General features: G+C 42.0%; 2 protein-coding genes across 4 annotated transcripts in view; one reads left to right on the top strand and one right to left on the bottom strand.

Moving 5' to 3' along the window:
* LOC128657107 (oocyte zinc finger protein XlCOF7.1-like) overlaps positions 1-18402 on the top strand; it is a 92500-nt gene extending 74098 nt beyond the window's left edge. For all 3 annotated transcript variants that reach the window (XM_053711355.1, XM_053711353.1, XM_053711354.1), the window contains exon 7: positions 18157-18402. In XM_053711355.1, coding sequence (XP_053567330.1) covers positions 18157-18326 — 170 coding nt within the window. In that variant the 3' untranslated portion in view covers positions 18327-18402. The remainder of the gene's footprint in view (positions 1-18156) is intronic.
* Positions 1-19806, bottom strand: part of LOC128657908 (zinc finger protein 484-like) — a 437171-nt gene that overhangs the window by 117825 nt on the left and 299540 nt on the right. The window lies entirely within an intron of this gene.

The raw sequence follows: 19806 nt of genomic DNA on the forward strand, positions 1-19806 counted from the left end.
TTTTTCTAGAAATGGAAATGCTAGAAAATGCTGCTGATACCGGATTAATGTAAATTAAGCCTGAATACAGTGATTTAATAGCGACTGGTATCATGCTTACTCTCAGGGGTAATACCCTTTTAAAATTGCAGTATAAAACGTTTGCTGGCATGTTTAATCGTTTTTATATATGCTTTGGTGATAAAACTTTATTGGGGCCTAGTTTTTTCCACATGGCTGGCTTAAATTTTGCCTAGAAACAGTTTCCTGAGGCTTTCCACTGCTGTAGTTTGAGTGGGAGGGGCCTATTTTAGCGCTTTTTTGCGCAGTTAAAATTACAGACTGAGATATCCAGCTTCCCTCAGAAGTTCCCTGAATACTATAGGACATCTCTGAAGGGCTCAAAGGCTTTCCAAAATCGTTTTTTGGGGACGGTAGGGCCACAGCAGGCTGTGGCAGTTTGTTGTGACTGTTAAAAAACGTCTATATCGTTTTTTTGATCCGTTTTTTGAACTAAAGGGTTAATCATCCATTTGCAAGTGGGTGCACGGCTCTGTTAACTTATTACATACACTGTAAAAATTCGGTTGATTTACTGCCTTTTTTCACTGTTTTTCAAATTCTGACAAAATTTGTTTCTCTTAAAGGCACAGTACCGTTTATTATATTTGCTTGTTAACTTGATTCAAAGTGTTTTCCAAGCTTGCTAGTCTCATTGCTAGTCTGTATAAACATGTCTGACATAGAGGAAACTCCTTGTTCATTATGTTTAAAAGCCATGGTGGAACCCCCTCTTAGAATGTGTACCAAATGTACTGATTTCACTTTAAGCAATAAAGATCATATTATGTCTTTAAAAAAATTATCACCAGAGGAATCTGACGAGGGGGAAGTTATGCCGACTAACTCTCCCCACGTGTCAGATCCTTTGACTCCCGCTCAAGGGACTCACGCTCAAATGGCGCCAAGTACATCTAGGGCGCCCATAGCGTTTACTTTACAAGACATGGCGGCAGTCATGGATAATACACTGTCGGCGGTATTAGCCAGACTACCTGAATTTAGAGGTAAGTGAGATAGCTCTGGGGTTAGACGTAGTGCAGAGCATACTGACGCTTTAAGAACCATGTCTGATACTGCCTCACAATATGCAGAAGCTGAGGAAGGAGAGCTTCAGTCTGTGGGTGATGTTTCTGACTCAGGAAAGATACCTGACTCTGATATTTCTACATTTAAATTTAAGCTTGAACACCTCCGCGTGTTACTCAAGGAGGTTTTAGCTGCTCTGAATGACTGTGATACAATTGCAGTGCCAGAGAAATTGTGTAGACTGGATAAATACTATGCAGTGCCGGTGTGTACTGATGTTTTTCCAATACCTAAAAGGTTTACAGAAATTATTAATAAGGAATGGGATAGACCAAGTGTGCCGTTCTCTCCCCCTCCTATTTTTAGAAAAATGTTTCCTATAGACGCCACCACACAGGACTTATGGCAGACAGTCCCTAAGGTGGAGGGAGCAGTTTCTACTCTAGCAAAGCGTACTACTATCCCTGTCGAGGACAGTTGTGCTTTTTTAGATCCAATGGATAAAAAATTAGATGGTTACCTTAAGAAAATATTTATTCAACAAGGTTTTATCCTACAGCCCCTTGCATGCATTGCTCCTGTCACTGCTGCTGCGGCGTTCTGGTTTGAGTCTCTGGAAGAGGCTTTACAGGTAGCGACTCCATTGGATGACATACTTGGCAAGCTTAGAGCACTTAAGCTAGCCAATTCCTTTGTTTCTGATGCCATTGTTCATTTGACTAAACTAACGGCTAAGAATTCTGGTTTTGCTATACAGGCGCGCAGGGTGCTATGGCTTAAATCATGGTCAGCTGACGTGACTTCAAAATCTAAGCTGCTTAACATTCCCTTCAAGGGGCAGACCCTATTCGGGCCTGGTTTGAAGGAGATTATTGCTGATATCACTGGAGGAAAATGTCATGCCCTTCCTCAGGACAGGTCCAAATCAAGGGCCAAACAGTTTAAGTTTTGTGCCTTTCGAAACTTCAAGGCAGGTGCGGCATCAACTTCCTCTAATGCAAAACAAGAGGGAACTGCTGCTCAGTCCAAGACGGTCTGGAGACCAAACCAGACCTGGAACAAAGGTAAGCAGGCCAAAAAGCCTGCTGCTGCCTCTAAGACAGCATGAAGGAACGGCCCCCTATCCGGTAACGGATCTAGTAGGGGGCAGACTTTCACTCTTCGCCCAGGCGTGGGCAAGAGATGTCCAGGATCCCTGGGCGTTGGAAATTATATCCCAGGGATATCTTCTGGACTTCAAAGCTTCCCCCCCAAAAGGGAGATTTCACCTTTCACAATTATCTGTAGACCAGATAAAGAGAGAGGCATTCTTACACTGTGTACAAGACCTCCTAGTTATGGGAGTGATCCATCCAGTTCCAAAGGAGGAACAGGGACAGGGTTTTTACTCAAATCTGTTTGTGGTTCCCAAAAAAGAGGGAACCTTCAGACCAATTTTGGATCTAAAGATCTTAAACAAATTCCTCAAAGTTCCATCATTTAAGATGGAAACTATTCGTACCATCCTACCTATGATCCAGGAGGGTCAATATATGATATGAATATAAAGGATGCTTATCTTCACATTCCGATACACAAAGATCATCATCGGTTTCTCAGGTTTGCCTTTCTAGACAGGCATTACCAGTTTGTAGCTCTTCCCTTTGGATTAGCTACAGCCCCAAGAATCTTTACGAAGGTTCTAGGGTCGCTTCTGGCGGTCCTAAGGCCGTGGGGCATAGCAGTGGCCCCTTATTTAGACGACATCCTGATACAGGCGTCAAACTTCCAAATTGCCAAGTCTCATACGGACGTAGTACTGGCATTTCTGAGGTCGCATGGGTGGAAAGTGAACGAGGAAAAGAGTTCTCTATCCCCACTCACAAGAGTTTCCTTCCTAGGGACTCTGATAGATTCTGTAGAAATGAAAATTTACCTGACGGAGTCCAGGTTATCAAAGCTTCTAAATTCCTGCCGTGTTCTTCATTCCTGTCCGCGCCCTTCGGTGGCTCAGTGTATGGAAGTAATCGGCTTAATGGTAGCGGCAATGGACATCGTGCCGTTTGCACGCTTACATCTCAGACCGCTGCAACTATGCATGCTCAGTCAGTGGAACGGGGATTACACAGATTTGTCCCCTCAGCTGAATCTGGACCAAGAGACCAGGGATTCTCTTCTCTGGTGGCTATCTCGGGTCCATCTGTCCAAAGGTATGACCTTTCGCAGGCCAGATTGGACAATTGTAACAACAGATGCCAGCCTTCTAGGTTGGGGTGCAGTCTGGAACTCCCTGAAGGCTCAGGGATCGTGGACTCAGGAGGAGACTCTCCTTCCAATAAATATTCTGGAACTAAGAGCGATATTCAATGCTCTTCAGGCTTGGCCTCAGTTAGCAACTCTGAGGTACATCAGATTTCAGTCGGACAACATCACGACTGTGGCTTACATCAACCATCAAGGGGGAACAAGAAGTTCCCTAGCAATGTTAGAAGTTTCAAAAATAATTCGCTGGGCAGAGATTCACTCTTGCCACCTATCAGCTATCCATATCCCAGGTGTAGAGAACTGGGAGGCGGATTTTCTAAGTCGTCAGACTTTTCATCCGGGGGAGTGGGAACTCCATCCGGAGGTGTTTGCACAATTGATTCATCGTTGGGGCAAACCAGAACTGGATCTCATGGCGTCTCGCCAGAACGCCAAGCTTCCGTGTTACGGATCCAGGTCCAGGGATCCCAAGGCGACACTGATAGATGCTCTAGCAGCGCCCTGGTCTTTCAATCTGGCTTATGTGTTTCCATCGTTTCCTCTGCTCCCTCGACTGATTGCCAAGATCAAGCAGGAGAGAGCATCAGTGATTCTGATAACACCTGCCTGGCCACGCAGGACCTGGTATGCAGATCTAGTGGAAATGTCATCCTTTCCACCATGGTCTCTGCCTCTGAGACAGGACCTTCTACTTCAGGGTCCTTTCAACCATCCAAATCTAATTTCTCTGAGACTGACTGCCTGGAGATTGAACGCTTGATTTTATCAAAGCGTGGCTTCTCCGAGTCAGTCATTGATACCTTAATACAGGCACGAAAGCCTGTCACCAGGAAAATTTACCATAAGATATGGCGTAAATATCTTTATTGGTGTGAATCCAAGGGTTACTCATGGATTAAGGTCAGGATTCCCAGGATATTATCTTTTCTCCAAGAAGGTTTGGAAAAACATAATTTATGTAAGAACTTACCTGATAAATTCATTTCTTTCATATTAGCAAGAGTCCATGAGCTAGTGACGTATGGGATATACATTCCTACCAGGAGGGGCAAAGTTTCCCAAACCTCAAAATGCCTATAAATACACCCGTCACCACACCCACAATTCAGTTTAACGAATAGCCAAGAAGTGGGGTGATAAGAAAGGAGCGAAAGTATCAAAAATAAGGAATTGGAATAATTGTGCTTTATACAAAAAAATTATAACCACCACAAAAAGGGTGGGTCTCATGGACTCTTGCTAATATGAAAGAAATTAATTTATCAGGTAAGTTCTTACATAAATTATGTTTTCTTTCATGTAATTAGCAAGAGTCCATGAGCTAGTGACGTATGGGATAGCAGATACCCAAGATGTGGAACTTCCACGCAAGAGTCACTAGAGAGGGAGGGATAAAATAAAGACAGCCAATTCCGCTGAAAAATTAATCCACTACCCAAATCAAAAGTTTTAATCTTAATAATGAAAAAAACTGAAATCATAAGCAGAAGAATCAAACTGAAACAGCTGCCTGAAGTACTTTTCTACCAAAAACTGCTTCAGAAGAAGAGAAAACATCAAAATGGTAGAATTTAGTAAAAGTACGCAAAGAAGACCAAGTTGCTGCTTTGCAAATCTGATCAACAGAAGCTTTATTCCTAAAAGCCCAGGAAGTAGAAACTGACCTAGTAGAATGAGCTGTAATCCTTTGAGGCGGGGACTTACCCGACTCCACATAAGCATGATGAATCAAAGACTTTAACCAAGACGCCAAAGAAATGGCAGAAGCTTTCTGACCTTTCCTGGAACCAGAAAAGATAACAAATAGACTAGAAGTCTTTCTAAAATCTTTAGTAGCTTCAACATAATATTTCAAAGCTCTTACTACATCCAAAGAATGTAAAGATCTCTCCTTTGAAATTTTAGGATTAGGACACAATGAAGGGACAACAATCTCTCTACTAATGTTGTTAGATTTCACAACCTTAGGTAAAAATTGAAATGAAGTCCGCAACACTGCCTTATCCTGATGAAAAATCAGAAAAGGAGATTCACAAGAAAGAACAGATAACTCAGAAACTCTTCTAGCAGAAGAGATGGCCAAGAGGAACAAAACTTTCCAAGAAAGTAAAATTTAATATCCAGAGAATGCATAGGTTCAAACGGAGGAGCCTGTAAAGCCCTCAGAACCAAATTAAGACTCCAAGGAGGAGAAATTGACTTAATGACAGGCTTGATACGAACCAAAGCCTGTACAAAACAATGAATATCAGGAAGATTAGCAATTTTTCTGTGAAAAAGAACAGAAAGAGCAGAAATGTGTCCTTTCAAAGAACTTGCAGATAAACCTTTATCCAAACCATCCTGAAGAAACTGTAAAATTCTAGGAATTCTAAAAGAATGCCAGGAGAACTTATGAGAAGAACACCAAGAAATGTAAGTCTTCCAGACTCTATAATAAATCTTTCTAGACACAGATTTACGAGCCTGTAACATAGTATTAATTACTGAGTCAGAGAAACCTCTATGACTAAGAATCAAGCGTTCAATTTCCATACCTTCAAATTTAATGATTTGAGATCCTGATGGAAAAACGGGCCTTGAGATAGAAGGCCTGGTCTTAACGGAAGTGTCCAAGGTTGGCAACTGGCCATCCGAATGAGATCCGCATACCAAAACCTGTGAGGCCATGCTGGAGCCACCAGCAGTACAAACGAACGTTCCATTAGGATTTTGGAAATCACTCTTGGAAGAAGCACTAGAGGCAGAAAGACATAGGCAGGATGATAATTCCAAGGAAGCGACAATGCGTCCACTGCTTCCGCCTGAGGATCCCTGGATCTGGACAGATACCTGGGAAGTTTCTTGTTTAGATGAGAGGCCATCAGATCTATTTCTGGAAGTCCCCAGATTTGAACAATCTGAAGAAATACCTCTGGGTGAAGAGACCATTCGCCCGGATGTAACGTCTGGCGACTGAGATAATCCGCTTCCCAATTGTCTACACCTGGGATGTGAACCTCAGAAATTAGACAGGAGCTGTATTCCGCCCATACAAGTATCCGAGATACTTCTTTCATAGCTTGAGGACTGTGAGTCCCACCTTGATGATTGACATACGCCACGGTTGTGACATTGTCCGTCTGAAAACAAATAAACGATTCTCTCTTCAGAAGAGGCCAGAACTGAAGAGCTCTGAAAATCGCACGGAGTTCCAAAATGTTGATTGGTAATCTCGCCTCCTGAGATTCCCAAACCCCCTGCGCTGTCAGAGATCCCTATACAGCTCCCCAACCTGAAAGACTCGCATCTGTTGAGATCACAGTCCAGGTTGGGCGAACAAAAGAGGCCCCTTGAATTAAACGAAGGTGATCCAACCACCAAGTCAGAGAAGACCGAACATTGGGATTTAAGGATATTATTTGTGAAATCCTTGTATAATCCCTGCACCACTGGTTCAGCATACAAAGCTGAAGAACTCTCATGTGAAAACGAGCAAAGGGGATCGCGTCCGATGCAGCAGTCATGAGACCTAGAATTTCCAGGCAAAAAGCTACCGAAGGAAATGATTGAGACTGAAGGTTTCGACAAGCTGAAACCAACTTCAGACGTCTCTTTTCTGTTAGAGACAAAGTCATGGACACTGAATCTATTTGAAAGCCCAAAAAGGTTACCTTTGTCTGAGGAATCAAGGAACTCTTTGGTAAATTGATCCTCCAACCATGTTTTTGAAGAAACAACACAAGTTGATTCGTATGAGATTCTGCAGAATGTAAAGACTGAGCAAGTACCAAGATATCGTCCAAATAAGGAAATACCGCAATACCCTGTTCTCTGATTACAGAGAGAAGGGCACCGAGAACCTTTGAAAAGATCCTTGGAGCTGTTGCTAGGCCAAACGGAAGGGCAACAAACTAGTAATGCTTGTCTAGAAAAGAGAATCTCAGAAACTGATAGTGATCTGGATGAATTGGAATATGAAGATATGCATCCTGTAAATCTGTTGTGGACATATAATGCCCTTGCTGAACAATAGGCAGAATAGTCCTTATAGTCACCATTTTGAATGTTGGTATTCTTACATAACGATTCAATATTTTTAGATCCAGAACTGGTCTGAAGGAATTCTCCTTCTTTGGTACAATGAATAGATTTGAGTAAAACCCCAGACCCTGTTCTGGAACTGGTACAATTACCCCAGCCAACTCTAGATCTGAAACACATTTCAGAAATGCCTGAGCCTTCACTGGGTTTACTGGAATGCGAGAGAGAAAAAATCTTCTCACAGGAGGTCTTATATTGAAACCTATTCTGTATCCTTGAGAAACAATGTTCTGAATCCAAAGACTGAATCGAATTGATCCAAACATCTTTGAAAAATCGTAACCTGCCCCCTACCAGCTGCGCTGGAATGAGGGCCGCACCTTCATGCAGATTTAGGAGCTGGTTTTGACTTTCTAAAAGGCTTGGATTTATTCCAGACTGAAGAAGGTTTCCAAACGGAAACCGTTCCTTTAGGGGAAGGGTCAGGCTTCTGTTCTTTATTCTGACAAAAGGAACGAAAACGATTAGCAGCCCTGTATTTACCTTTAGATTTTTTGTCCTGAGGCAAAAAGGTTCCCTTCCCCCCCAGTAACAGTTGAAATAATAGAATCCAACTGTGAACCAAATAATTTATTACCTTGGAAAGAAAGAGAAAGCAAAGTTGACTTAGAAGTCATATCTGCATTCCAAGATTTAAGCCATAAAGCTCTTCTAGCTAAAATAGCTAAAGACATATATCTGACATCAATTCTAATGATATCAAAAATGGCATCACAAATAAAGTTATTAGCATGTTGAAGAAGTTTAACAATGCTATAAGCATTATGGTCTGACACTTGTTGCACTAAAGCCTCCAACCAAAAAGTTGAAGCTGCAGCAACATCAGCCAAAGAAATATCAGGTCTAAGAAGATTACCTGAACATAAATAAGCTCTCCTTAGAAAGGATTCAAGCTTCCTGTCTAAAGGATCCTTAAAGGAAGTACTATCCGCCGTAGGAATAGTAGTACGCTTAACAAGAGTAGAAATAGCCCCATCAACTTTAGGGATTTTATCCCAAAACTCTAATCTATCAGATGGCACAGGGTACAATTTCTTAAACCTTTGAGAAGGAGTAAATTAAGTACCCAGACTATTCCATTCCCTAGAAATTACTTCTGAAATAGCATCAGGAACTGGAAAAACTTCAGGAATAACTACATGAGGTTTGAAAACCGAATTTAAACGCTTAGTAGATTTAGTATCAAGAGGACTAGACTCCTCCATATCTAAAGCAATTAACAGTTCTTTAAGTAAAGAACGAATAAACTCCATCTTAAATAAATATGAAGATTTATCAGTGTCAATATCTGAGGCAGAATCTTCTGAGCCAGATAGATCCTCATCAGAAACAGATAAGTCAGAATGATGGCGGTCGTTTAAAAATTCATCTGAAATATGAGAAGTTTTAAAAGACCTTTTACGCTTACTGGAAGGAGGAATAACAGACAGAGCCTTCCTAATAGATTTAGAAACAAATTCTTTTACATTAACAGGGACATCCTGAACATTAGATGTTGAAGGAACAACAGGTAATGGATTATTACTAATGGAAATACAATCTGCATTAGAAAGTTTATCATGGCAGTTATCACAAACAACAGCTGGAGGAACAGTTACCTAAAGTTTACAACAGATGCACTTAACTTTGGTAGAACCAGCATCAGGCAGCGTCTTTCCAGAAGTAGATTCTGATCCAGGGTCATGTTGAGACATCTTGCAATATGTAATAGAAAAAACAACATATAAAGCAAAATTATCAAATTCCTTAAATGACAGTTTCAGGAATGGGAAAAAATGCCAATGAACAAGCCTCTAGCAACCAGAAGCAATGAAAAATGAGACTGAAATAATGTGAAAAAAAGGTGGAGACAAGAATGACGCCCACATTTTTTAGCGCCAAAAATGACCCCTCATTATTGGCGCCAAGTACAACGCCCATATTTTTTGGCGCCAACAATGACGCCACATCCTGTGACGGCGAAAAAAACGACGCCCACAATTTTGGCGCAAAAAACCGTCTGAACATCAAATATGACGCAACCATACGCAAACTTCCGGCGTCAATTAAGGCGCCGGAAATGACAACATTTTTGCGCCAAAAAAGTTTGCGCCAAAAATGACGCAATAAATTGAAGCATTTTCCGCCCCCGCGAGCCTAACAGCCCACAGGCAAAAAAAAAGTCAATTGAAAAAATTCTTAAGGTAAGAAAAAAATATCTCATATGCATTATCCCAAATAATGAAACTGACTGTCTGAAATAAGGAATACTGATTATCCTGAATCAAGGCAAATATAAGTTTAAACACATATATTTAGAACTTTACATATAAAGTGCCCAACCATAGCTTTGAGTGTCATAAATAGAAATAAGATTTACTTACCCCAAGACACTCAACTACATAAAGTAGATAGCCAAACCAGTACTGAAACGAGAATCAGTAGAGGTAATGGTATATAAGAGTATATTGTTGATCTGAAAAAGGGAGGTAAGAGATGAATCTCTACGACCGATAACAAAGAACCTATGAAATAGATCCCGTAGAAGGAGACCATTGAATTCAAATAGGCAATACTCTCTTCACATCCCTCTGACATTCACTGCACTCTGAGAGGAAAACCGGGCTCCAGCCTGCTGCGAAGCGCATATCAACGTAGAATCTAGCACAAACTTACTTCACCACCTCCATGGGAGGCAAAGTTTGTAAAACTGAATTGTGGGTGTGGTGAGGGGTGTATTTATAGGCATTTTGAGGTTTGGGAAACTTTGCCCCTCCTGGTAGGAATGTATATCCCATACGTCACTAGCTCATGGACTCTTGCTAATTACATGAAAGAAAAGGATTGTCAGCTAGTTCCTTAAAGGGACAGATTTCTGCTCTGTCTATTCTTTTGCACAAGCGTCTGGCAGATGTTCCAGACGTTCAGGCATTTTGTCAGGCTTTAGTTAGAATCAAGCCTGTGTTTAAACCTGTTGCTCCACCATGGAGCTTAAATTTGGTTTTTAAGGTTCTTCAAGGAGTTCCGTTTGAACCTCTTCATTCCATAGATATCAAACTTCTATCTTGGAAAGTTCTTTTTTTGGTAGCTATTGCCTCGGCTCGTAGAGTCTCCGAGTTATCTGCCTTACAATGTGATTCTCCTTATCTGATTTTTCATACGGATAAGGAAGTCCTGCGTACCAAACCTGGGTTTTTACCTAAGGTGGTATCTAACAAGAATATCAATCAAGAGATTGTTGTTCCATCCTTGTGTCCTAATCCTTCTTCGAAGAAGGAACGTCTATTACACAATCTGGACGTGGTCCGTGCTTTAAAGTTTTACTTACAAGCTACTAAAGATTTTCGTCAAACATCTGCTTTGTTGTCTACTCTGGACAGAGGAGAGGTCAAAAGGCTTCGGCAACCTCTCTCTTTCTTTTTGGCTAAGAAGCACAATCCGCTTAGCCTATGAGACTGCTGGACAGCAGCCTCCTGAAAGGATTACAGCTCATTCCACTAGAGCTGTGGCTTCCACTTGGGCCTTTAAAAATGAGGCTTCTGTTGAACAGATTTGCAAGGCGGCGACTTGGTCTTCGCTTCATACTTTTTCAAAATTCTACAAATTTGATACTTTTGCTTCTTCGGAGGCTATTTTTGGGAGAAAGGTTCTACAGGCAGTGGTACCTTCCGTTTAAGTACCTGCCTTGTCCCTCCCTTCATCCGTGTACTTTAGCTTTGGTATTGGTATCCCACAAGTAATGGATGATCCGTGGACTGGATACACCTTACAAGAGAAAACACAATTTATGCTTACCTGATAAATTTATTTCTCTTGTGGTGTATCCAATCCACGGCCCGCCCTGTCATTTTAAGGCAGGTCATTTTTAAATTTAAACTACAGTCACCACTGCACCCTATGGTTTCTCCTTTCTCTGCTTGTTTTCGGTCGAATGACTGGATATGGTAGTGAGGGGAGGAGCTATATAACAGCTCTGCTGTGGGTGTCCTCTTGCAACTTCCTGTTGGGAATGAGAATATCCCACAAGTAATGGATGATCCGTGGACTGGATACACCACAAGAGAAATAAATTTATCAGGTTGTGATTGTGTTTTTATTGTGAATTCAGTCATTTTGGCCGTTACTAAATATGTGATAATAAAGGAATAAAATGGCAACTGGTACTTTGCAATATAATTATCCTTTTGAATCAATTACTGTTGTGTAACATTATGTAATCTATTATATGTACATTTAATTTCTGAAATATTGAACGTAAGATCTGAATTTTCAAATCTAATAAAATACATGTTATTGATCAATCTCAGTATCCCCAAAAATTAAAGGGACAGTCTACTTGATTTTGGTTATTGTTTAAAAAGATAGATAATGATTTTACTACCCACTCCGCATCTTTGCATAACCAAGTTTGTTATATTAATATACTTATAACCTCAAAGATTGCCTGTTTCTTAGTCTGCAGAGGCTTAGATAAAGGTAATCACAGAGTTAAAAGGGTATTACTATAACAGTGCTGGTTATGCAAAACTGGGGAACGGGTAGTAAAGGAATTATCTATCTTTTTTTATTTCTTTTACAAAGATAAGACGAGTCCACGGATTTCATCCTTACTTGTGGGATTTATCCTCCTGCTGACAGGAAGTGGCAAAGAGCACCACAGCAGAGCTGTATATATAGCTCCTCCCTTCCCTCCCAACCCAGTCATTCTCTTTGCCTGTATAGTACTAGGAAGAGGTAAAGCGAGGTGTTAGTTTAGTTTCTTCAATCAAGAAGTTTTTTTTATTTTTTAAATGGTACCAGTGAATACTATTTTTCTCAGGGACAAGTGAGAATGCTTCCTGCCCTGATGTTGATGATCTTAGCAAGCGTTTTCTAAGATCCATGATGGTTCCCACAGCTGCTTAAGATAGTGTAAGAAAATCTTCAGTGTGGAGACCGGTGTGTTGCTACTAGCAATTTTGAGGTATGTTCAGTCTTTTTGTTTCTGGGAGACTTGATACACAGAACAGGCTGACATTTTCCCCTTTATGGGGAGGGGTAAGAGTATACACATGTTTTAAGAGATGGTGTACATGGAATCCCTTTCCTCTTTATTCCCATACTATATTATGGATTGTGGCTGATAAAGAGGGGCTTTGACGCTGGGAGTTGCAGTTATTTTTCAATTAGTGTGTGTAGTGTTTTTTCTCTTACTGTACCGAGTGTTTATAAGAGGCCACGTGGCTATAGGGGACATGTTTGATTGTTTGTTATGACCAATGCGGGTCTTGCGGTACTTACATAACGCCCATGGTGGGCGGGACCTATTTTGCGCGCTCAGACGCGCAGTTCTGTCGGATAGCATGGGCTACAGAGTCTTGTATCTCCGGGGAGGCCTGAGTGTTCTGGACTTCTAAAAGGGCCTGAATTGCTTCTCGAGCAGCAGTAATCTCACTCAGGGGCAGGTAGGCGCCACAGCAGAGCTGTGGCGTGGTGCAGGGGCCCAGTTTGAAAGAAAACATACTTAAATAGTTAAATAGTTAGACATTGTTGTTATATGGGGTAGACATTGTTAGACATTGTTGTTATATGGGGTACCATATTTGAGCAAGTGGATGCAATATTTTGATCATTTACAAATAAATTTACTGCTAAAAACACGTTTTGACGTTTCAGAAAAATATATGCGCTTTTATAATTTAAAGGCGCAGTACACTCATTTTTTTGGCATTAACTTTTACTATATTTGGAATCAGAGCAAAAGTTTGTTAATAAAGGAACTTCTATTATAAGATTGCTAATCTGTTTAACATGTTTGACACTGACTGACTTGCTCTATGTGTTTAGATGCCACTGTGGAACCCCCTCTAACATTTTGTCCCTCATGTACAGAGAGGGCCTTGCAATGCAAAGAAAAAAAATTTTGTACTGGAAATATGTCTAAGGATGATTCTCAGTCTGAGGAGAATCAGGGTATACCGCTAACTTCTCTCCAAGCGTCACAACCTTTAACGCCAACCCAAGCGACGCCTGGTTCTTCAATCGAGTCTAATTCTTTTACTCTGCAGGATATGGCAGCAGTTATGTCAACTACCCTTACAGAGGTATTCTCTAAGTTGCCAGGATTACAGGGTAAACACAGTAGGACAGAAGTCAATGCAAATACAGGTGGCCCTCGTTTTACAACGGTTAAATTTACACCGTTTCAGAATAACAACCTTTTTTTCCAGTCATGTGACTGCTATTGAAAAGCATTGAGAAGCAGTGCATTTATTAAAATAGCCAGTAGGTGGAGCTGTCCGCTTGTGTTGCAGCAAAGCCAAGCAAGCTGAAATTAATCAGTTTAACCAGACCTGAGCTATCAAGCAGATTTCAAAGGAACAAGATCTTCCTGTCTATAAATCAGTCCAGATTGAAATGCATTGAAAGAACTGTTTGCAGAAAAATGCAAGTGAAGTCTGTGTTGTGATTATTTTATTAGGTTTATAATGCTGTTTAGCAAATGTTTTTGTTCATTTAACTTAGTTTAATTATATATTCTGTGTTGTGTGATTATTTTATTAGGTTTATAATGCTGTTTAGCATTTAAAGTCTTCATTTCAAAGCTTTAAAAATAATGAATTAGGTGTTGTTATGACAATTTTGAGAGGGGCCTGGAACCTATCTCCCTCACTTCCCATTGACTTACATTATAAACTGGGTTTCAATTTACAACGGTTTCGATTTACAACCATTCCTTCTGGAACCTAACCCCGGCATAAACAGAGGGCTTCCTGTACTGAGTGCTCTAATGCCTTATTAGCCATTTCCGATGTACCCTCACAGGGATCTGATTTGGGGGTCAGGGAATTTTTGTCTGAGGGGGAACTTTCCGATTCGGGAAGTGCGGTACCTCAAACAGACTCGGATACCACGTCCTTTAAATTTAAGCTTGAACACCTCCGCCTGTTACTGCGGGAGGTTTTAGCGACTCTGGATGACTGTGACCCTATTGTGGTGCCACCAGAAAAATTGTGTAAGATGGACAAATACTTAAAAGTACCTGCCTACACTGATGTTTTTCCGGTTCCTAAGAGAATCTCAGAGATTATTAAGAGGGAATGGGACAGACCGGGTATTCCGTTCTCACCCTTTCCCAATTTCAAAAAGATGTATCCTATATCTGACACTGTTCGGGATTCGTGGCAAACAGTCCCTAAGGTGGAGGGAGCTATTTCTACCCTGGCGAAGCGTACAACTATTCCCATTGAAGACAGTTGTGCTTTTAAAGACCATATGGATAAGAAATTGGAGGGTCTTCTGAAGAAATTATTTATTCATCAGGGTTTCCTCTTACAACCAACGGCCTGCATTGTTCCAGTTATCACTGCGGCTGCCTTCTGGTTTGATGCTTTAGAAGAGTCTCTTAAGACCGAGACGAAGATATCTTAGATAGAATTAAGGTCCTTAAGCTGGCTAATTCCTTTATTACAGATGCCGCCTTTCAGATCGGTAAATTGGCGGCCAAGAATGCTGGATTTTCTATTTTAGCACGTAGAGTGCTGTGGTTAAAATCTTGGTCTGCTGATGTGTCATCTAAGTCTAAGCTTTTGGCTATTCCTTTCAAGGGGAAAACCCTATTCGGGCCTGACTTAAAATAAATCATTTCTGACATTACGGGAGGTAAGGGTCATCTCCTACCTCAGGATAGATCTGCTAAACTGAGGGGTAAACAAAATAATTTTCGTTCCTTTCGGAACTTTAGAGGAGTCCCCTCTTCTTCCTCTTCTTCCACCAAGCAGGAAGGGAATTTTGCTCAGGCCAAGTCCGTCTGGAGACCCAACCAGGCTTGGAATAAGGGTAAACAACCCAAGAAGCCCGCTGCGGCTAACAAAACAGCATGAAGGGGCGGCCCCCGATCCAGGACTGGATCTAGTAGGGGGCAGACTTTCTCTCTTTGCCCAGGCTTGGGTAAGAGATGTTCAGGATCCTTGGATACTGGAAATCGTGTCCCAAGGGTATCAGCTGGAATTCAAAAGTTCTCTCCCAAGGGGAAGGTTTCTTCTTTCACGATTGTCTGCAGACCAGACAAAAAGAGAGGCGTTCTTATGTTGTGTAAAAGACCTCTCTACTATGGGAGTAATTCGTCCCGTTCCAAAGCTGGAACAGGGGCAGGGGTTTTACTCAAATCTTTTCGTGGTCCCCAAAAAGGAGGGCACGTTCCGACCCATTTTAGATCTAAAAAGTCTAAACAAGTTTCTCAGGGTCCCATCTTTCAAAATAGAGACTATTCAAACAATTCTGCCATTGATCCAGAATGGTCAATATATGACTACCGTGGACTTGAAGGATGCATACCTTCATATTCCTATCCACAAAGATCATCACCAGTTCCTAAGGTTGGCCTTCCTGGACAAACATTTTCAGTTTGTGGCTCTTCCCTTCGGGTTGGCCACAGCACCCAGGATCTTCACGAAGGTTTTAGGGTCCCTTCTGGTGGTTCTCAGGCCGCGGGGTATTGCAGTGGCACCTTATCTGGACGATATTCTGATCCAGGCATCGTCTTACCATCTGACAAAGTCTCATTCAGACGTGGTCCTGTCTTTCTGAGGACTCACGGGTGGAAGGTGAATTTAGAAAAGAGTTAATTAATTCCACAGACCAAGGTTCCTTTCCTGGGAACTCTAATAGATTCCATATCCATGAAAATCTTCTTGACAGAGGTCAGAAAGTTAAAGATTCTGAATACATGCCGTGCCCTTCAATCCAATCCTCTGCCATCAGTGGCCCAGTGCATGGAGGTAATTGGATTGATGGTGGCGGCAATGGACATCATTCTATTTGCCCGTTTTCATCTCAGACCACTACAACTGAACATGCTCAGACAGTGGAATGGGGATTATGCAAATTTGTCTCCTCAGATAGATTTAGATCAGAAGACGAGAGACTCACTTCTTTGGTTGTCTCAGGATCATCTGTCCCAAGGGACGTGCTTCCACAGACCCTCATGGGTGATAGTAACGACAGACGCCAGCCTTCTAGGTTGGGGTGCAGTCTGGAATTCCCTGAAGGCTCAGGTCGTGTGGACTCAGTCGGAGTCCCTTCTTCCTATCAATATTCTGGAATTAAGAGCAATATTCAATGAGCTTCAGGCATGGCCTCAGATGGCTTCAGCCAAGTTCATTTGCTTTCAGTCGGACAACATCACGACTGTGGCTTACATCAATCATCAGGGCGGAACGAGAAGTCCCTTAGCGATGACAGAAGTTTCCAAGATAATTTGATGGGCGGAGGCTCACTCTTGTTATCTGTCAGCAATTTACATCCCAGGAGTGGACAACTGGGAAGCGGACTTTCTAAGCACACAAACGTTCCATCCGGAGGTTTTTGCCACTCTGATTCTCAGATGGGGCAGACCAGAATTGGACCTGATGGCGTCTCGTCAGAACGCCAAGCTCCCGAGATACGTATCCAGATCGAGGGATCCCCAGGCCGAGCTGATAGATGCCTTGGTCGTTCAACCTAGCTTATGTGTTTCCACCGTTTGCTCTCCTTCCCCGGGTGATTGCTCGGATCAAACAGGAGAAGGCGTCAGTAATTCTAATCGCACCTGCGTGGCCTCGCAGGACTTGGTATGCCAATCTAGTGGACAATTCCACCATGGAAGCTTCCATTGAGGCAGGACCTTCTCATTCAGGGAGCCTTTCAACACCCAAATCTAGTTTCTCTGCAACTGACCGCTTGGAGATTGAACGCTTGATTCTATCTAAGCGGGGGTTCTCTGATTCGGTTATTGATACTCTGATTCAGGCTCGTAAGCTTGTTACTAGAAAGATCTACCATAAGATATGGCGCAAATATCTTTATTGGTGTGAATCCAAGGGCTACTCATGGAGTAGAGTTAGGAGTCCTAGAATTCTGTCTTTTCTCCAAGAAGGATTGGAGAAAGGGTTATCAGCAAGTTCCTTAAAGGGACAAATTTCTGCTTTCTCGATTCTACTGCACAAGCGATTGGCAGATGTTCCAGACGTTCAGTCTTTTTGTCAGGCGTTGACTAGAATAGAGCCTGTGTTTAGACCAATTGCTCCACCCTGGAGTTTGAATTTAGTTCTTAATGTTCTTCAAGGGGTTTCGTTTGAACCCATGCATTCCATAGATATTAAGTTATTATCTTGAAAGTTTTGTTTTTGGTTGCTATTTCTTCTGCTCGCAGAGTTTCTGAACTTTCAGCGTTACAATGTGACTCGCCTTATCTTATCTTTCATTCTGATAAGGTGGTTCTACGTACCAAACCTGGATTCCTTCCTAAGGTTGTTTCAAATAAGAATATTAATCAGGAAATTGTGGTTCCTTCCTTGTGTCCTAATCCTTCTTCTAAGAAGGAGCGTTTGTTGCATAACTTGGATGTAGTCCGTGCCCTGAAGTTTTACTTGCAGGCGACTAAAGACTTTCGTCAATCTTCTTCTTTATTTGTTGTTTTTTCTGGAAAGCGTAGGGGCCAGAAAGCTACGGCTACCTCTCTTTCTTTTTGGCTGAAGAGTATCATCCGTCTGGCATATGAGACTGCTGGACAGCAGCCTCTTGAAAGAATTACGGCTCATTCTACTAGGGCTGTGGCTTCCTCATGGGCATTTAAAAATGAAGCTTCTGTTGAACAGATTTGTAAGGCTGCAACTTGATCGTCTCTTCATACTTTTTTTAAGTAGGCTGTCCCTTTTTAAGTGTATGGCATTTAAGTACCCATTGCTATGTTAAACATTAATTGCTTTTAGGGTGACAAAATCCTAAACCATGAACTTTTGTCTTCATTAAATGTTCTTACAGATGATATTAATACTGACGTAGATGTTAAAACAGGAGATCTGAGTGTAACGTGTCAGCTGGAAGCTCCAATGCAAGAAATGTGTTACAGTAACAATGAAGGTAAATGCATGTGTGTGACGTGTCTTCTGTTTATGGGATATTGCCTGGTTTTTATAGCTTATTGTCTATAACTACTGTACATTATATCACCAATCAGGATACACCGATATCACTTTATAGGAGCATAAAATAAATCTCACAGCGCTATGTTATCTTTATATCCTCTTATTTGTATCTTATGTTTTCTTCTTAAATGGAAAGAGTCCACAGCTGCATTCATTACTTTTGGGAAATAACCTGGCCATCAGGAGGAGGCAAAGACACCCCAGCCAAAGGCTAAAATACTCCTCCCACTCCCCTCATCCCTTAGTCATTCTTTGTCTTTCGTCCCAGGAGGTTGGCAGAGACGTGTCAGAATTTTTAATTTTAGTTTTTTTGTCTCTTATGGAGGGTAGTACTCTTCGACATGGGACAGGAGTTTTAAGTAGTCCTGTCAGTCTCTCAGTGAGGGCTTGGATGAAAGTTAGAGTCCGGAGATGCAGGGGGAGTCTTTCTGCGAAACCATCCCGACTCATGTTAACAGCTCCTCAAGCAATCGGCGTTGCCGAACTTTACTCCACTGCTTGCTTTCTTCTCTCAAGTCCATGGTGGAGGTGATGCTACTATCCGTCACACTTGAAAAGACGTGTTCCTGTTCCACGGCGTAGATTCCGGTAAGATCGTTTCATTTTACTTTATTCATCAATGTACTGTAATGTGAATGTTTTCCAGAGAGGCTACCACCTTGCGGATCTAACTGTCATAAGGGTCTCAGTGAGTCTCTTTTAGTATCTTGGAATCGAGGGTTAATATCTCCTGAGGGGGGTTATTGAACAGGGGGGTTTATAATCATGTTTGTTATGTGATTCAACCTGCTAATGTGTGATGTTTATGGGCTTGTGGTTTGGAAAATTGAGGCCTTTGGAAGTGACGTGGCCTTTTGGTTGGGCACGCTTTTTTTGGACTGTACGGTTCACCTTGTGTCGGGCGTGGTTCCGTTCCGTTTTCCATTTCTGCATTCCCGACCGTGTGGCAATCGTGCCGTGTGATTCAATCAGCCAATCAGATTTTTCCTACCTTAATTCCGATTGGCTGATAGGATTCTATCAGCCAATCGGAATTCGAGGGACGCCATCTTGGATGACGTCATTTAAAGGAACCTTCATTCGGCGAGTAGGCGTCGTGGAAGAAGGATCGATCCGCGTCGGCTGGAAGAAGATGGCTCCGCTCCGGATGGATGAAGATAGAAGATGCCGCTTGGATGAAGATGTCTACCGGTCCGGATGTCCTCTTCTGCCCGGATAGGATGAAGACTTCTGCCGCTCCGGATGCCCTCTTTTGGTCCATCTGTGCCCGGCTGGGTGAACATGGCTCAAGGTAGGGAGATCTTCAGGGGGGTAGTGTTAGGTTTATTTAAGGGGGGTTTGGGTTAGAGTAGGGGTATGTGGGTGGTGGGTTTTAATGTTGGGGGGTGGTATTGTGTTTTTTTTTACAGGCAAAAGAGCTGATTTCTTTGGGGCATGCCCCGCAAAAAGCCCTTTTAAGGGCTGGTAAGGTAATAGAGCTGTTAAC

This window comes from Bombina bombina, chromosome 4, assembly GCF_027579735.1.
Source record: "Bombina bombina isolate aBomBom1 chromosome 4, aBomBom1.pri, whole genome shotgun sequence".
Taxonomy (NCBI): domain Eukaryota; kingdom Metazoa; phylum Chordata; class Amphibia; order Anura; family Bombinatoridae; genus Bombina; species Bombina bombina.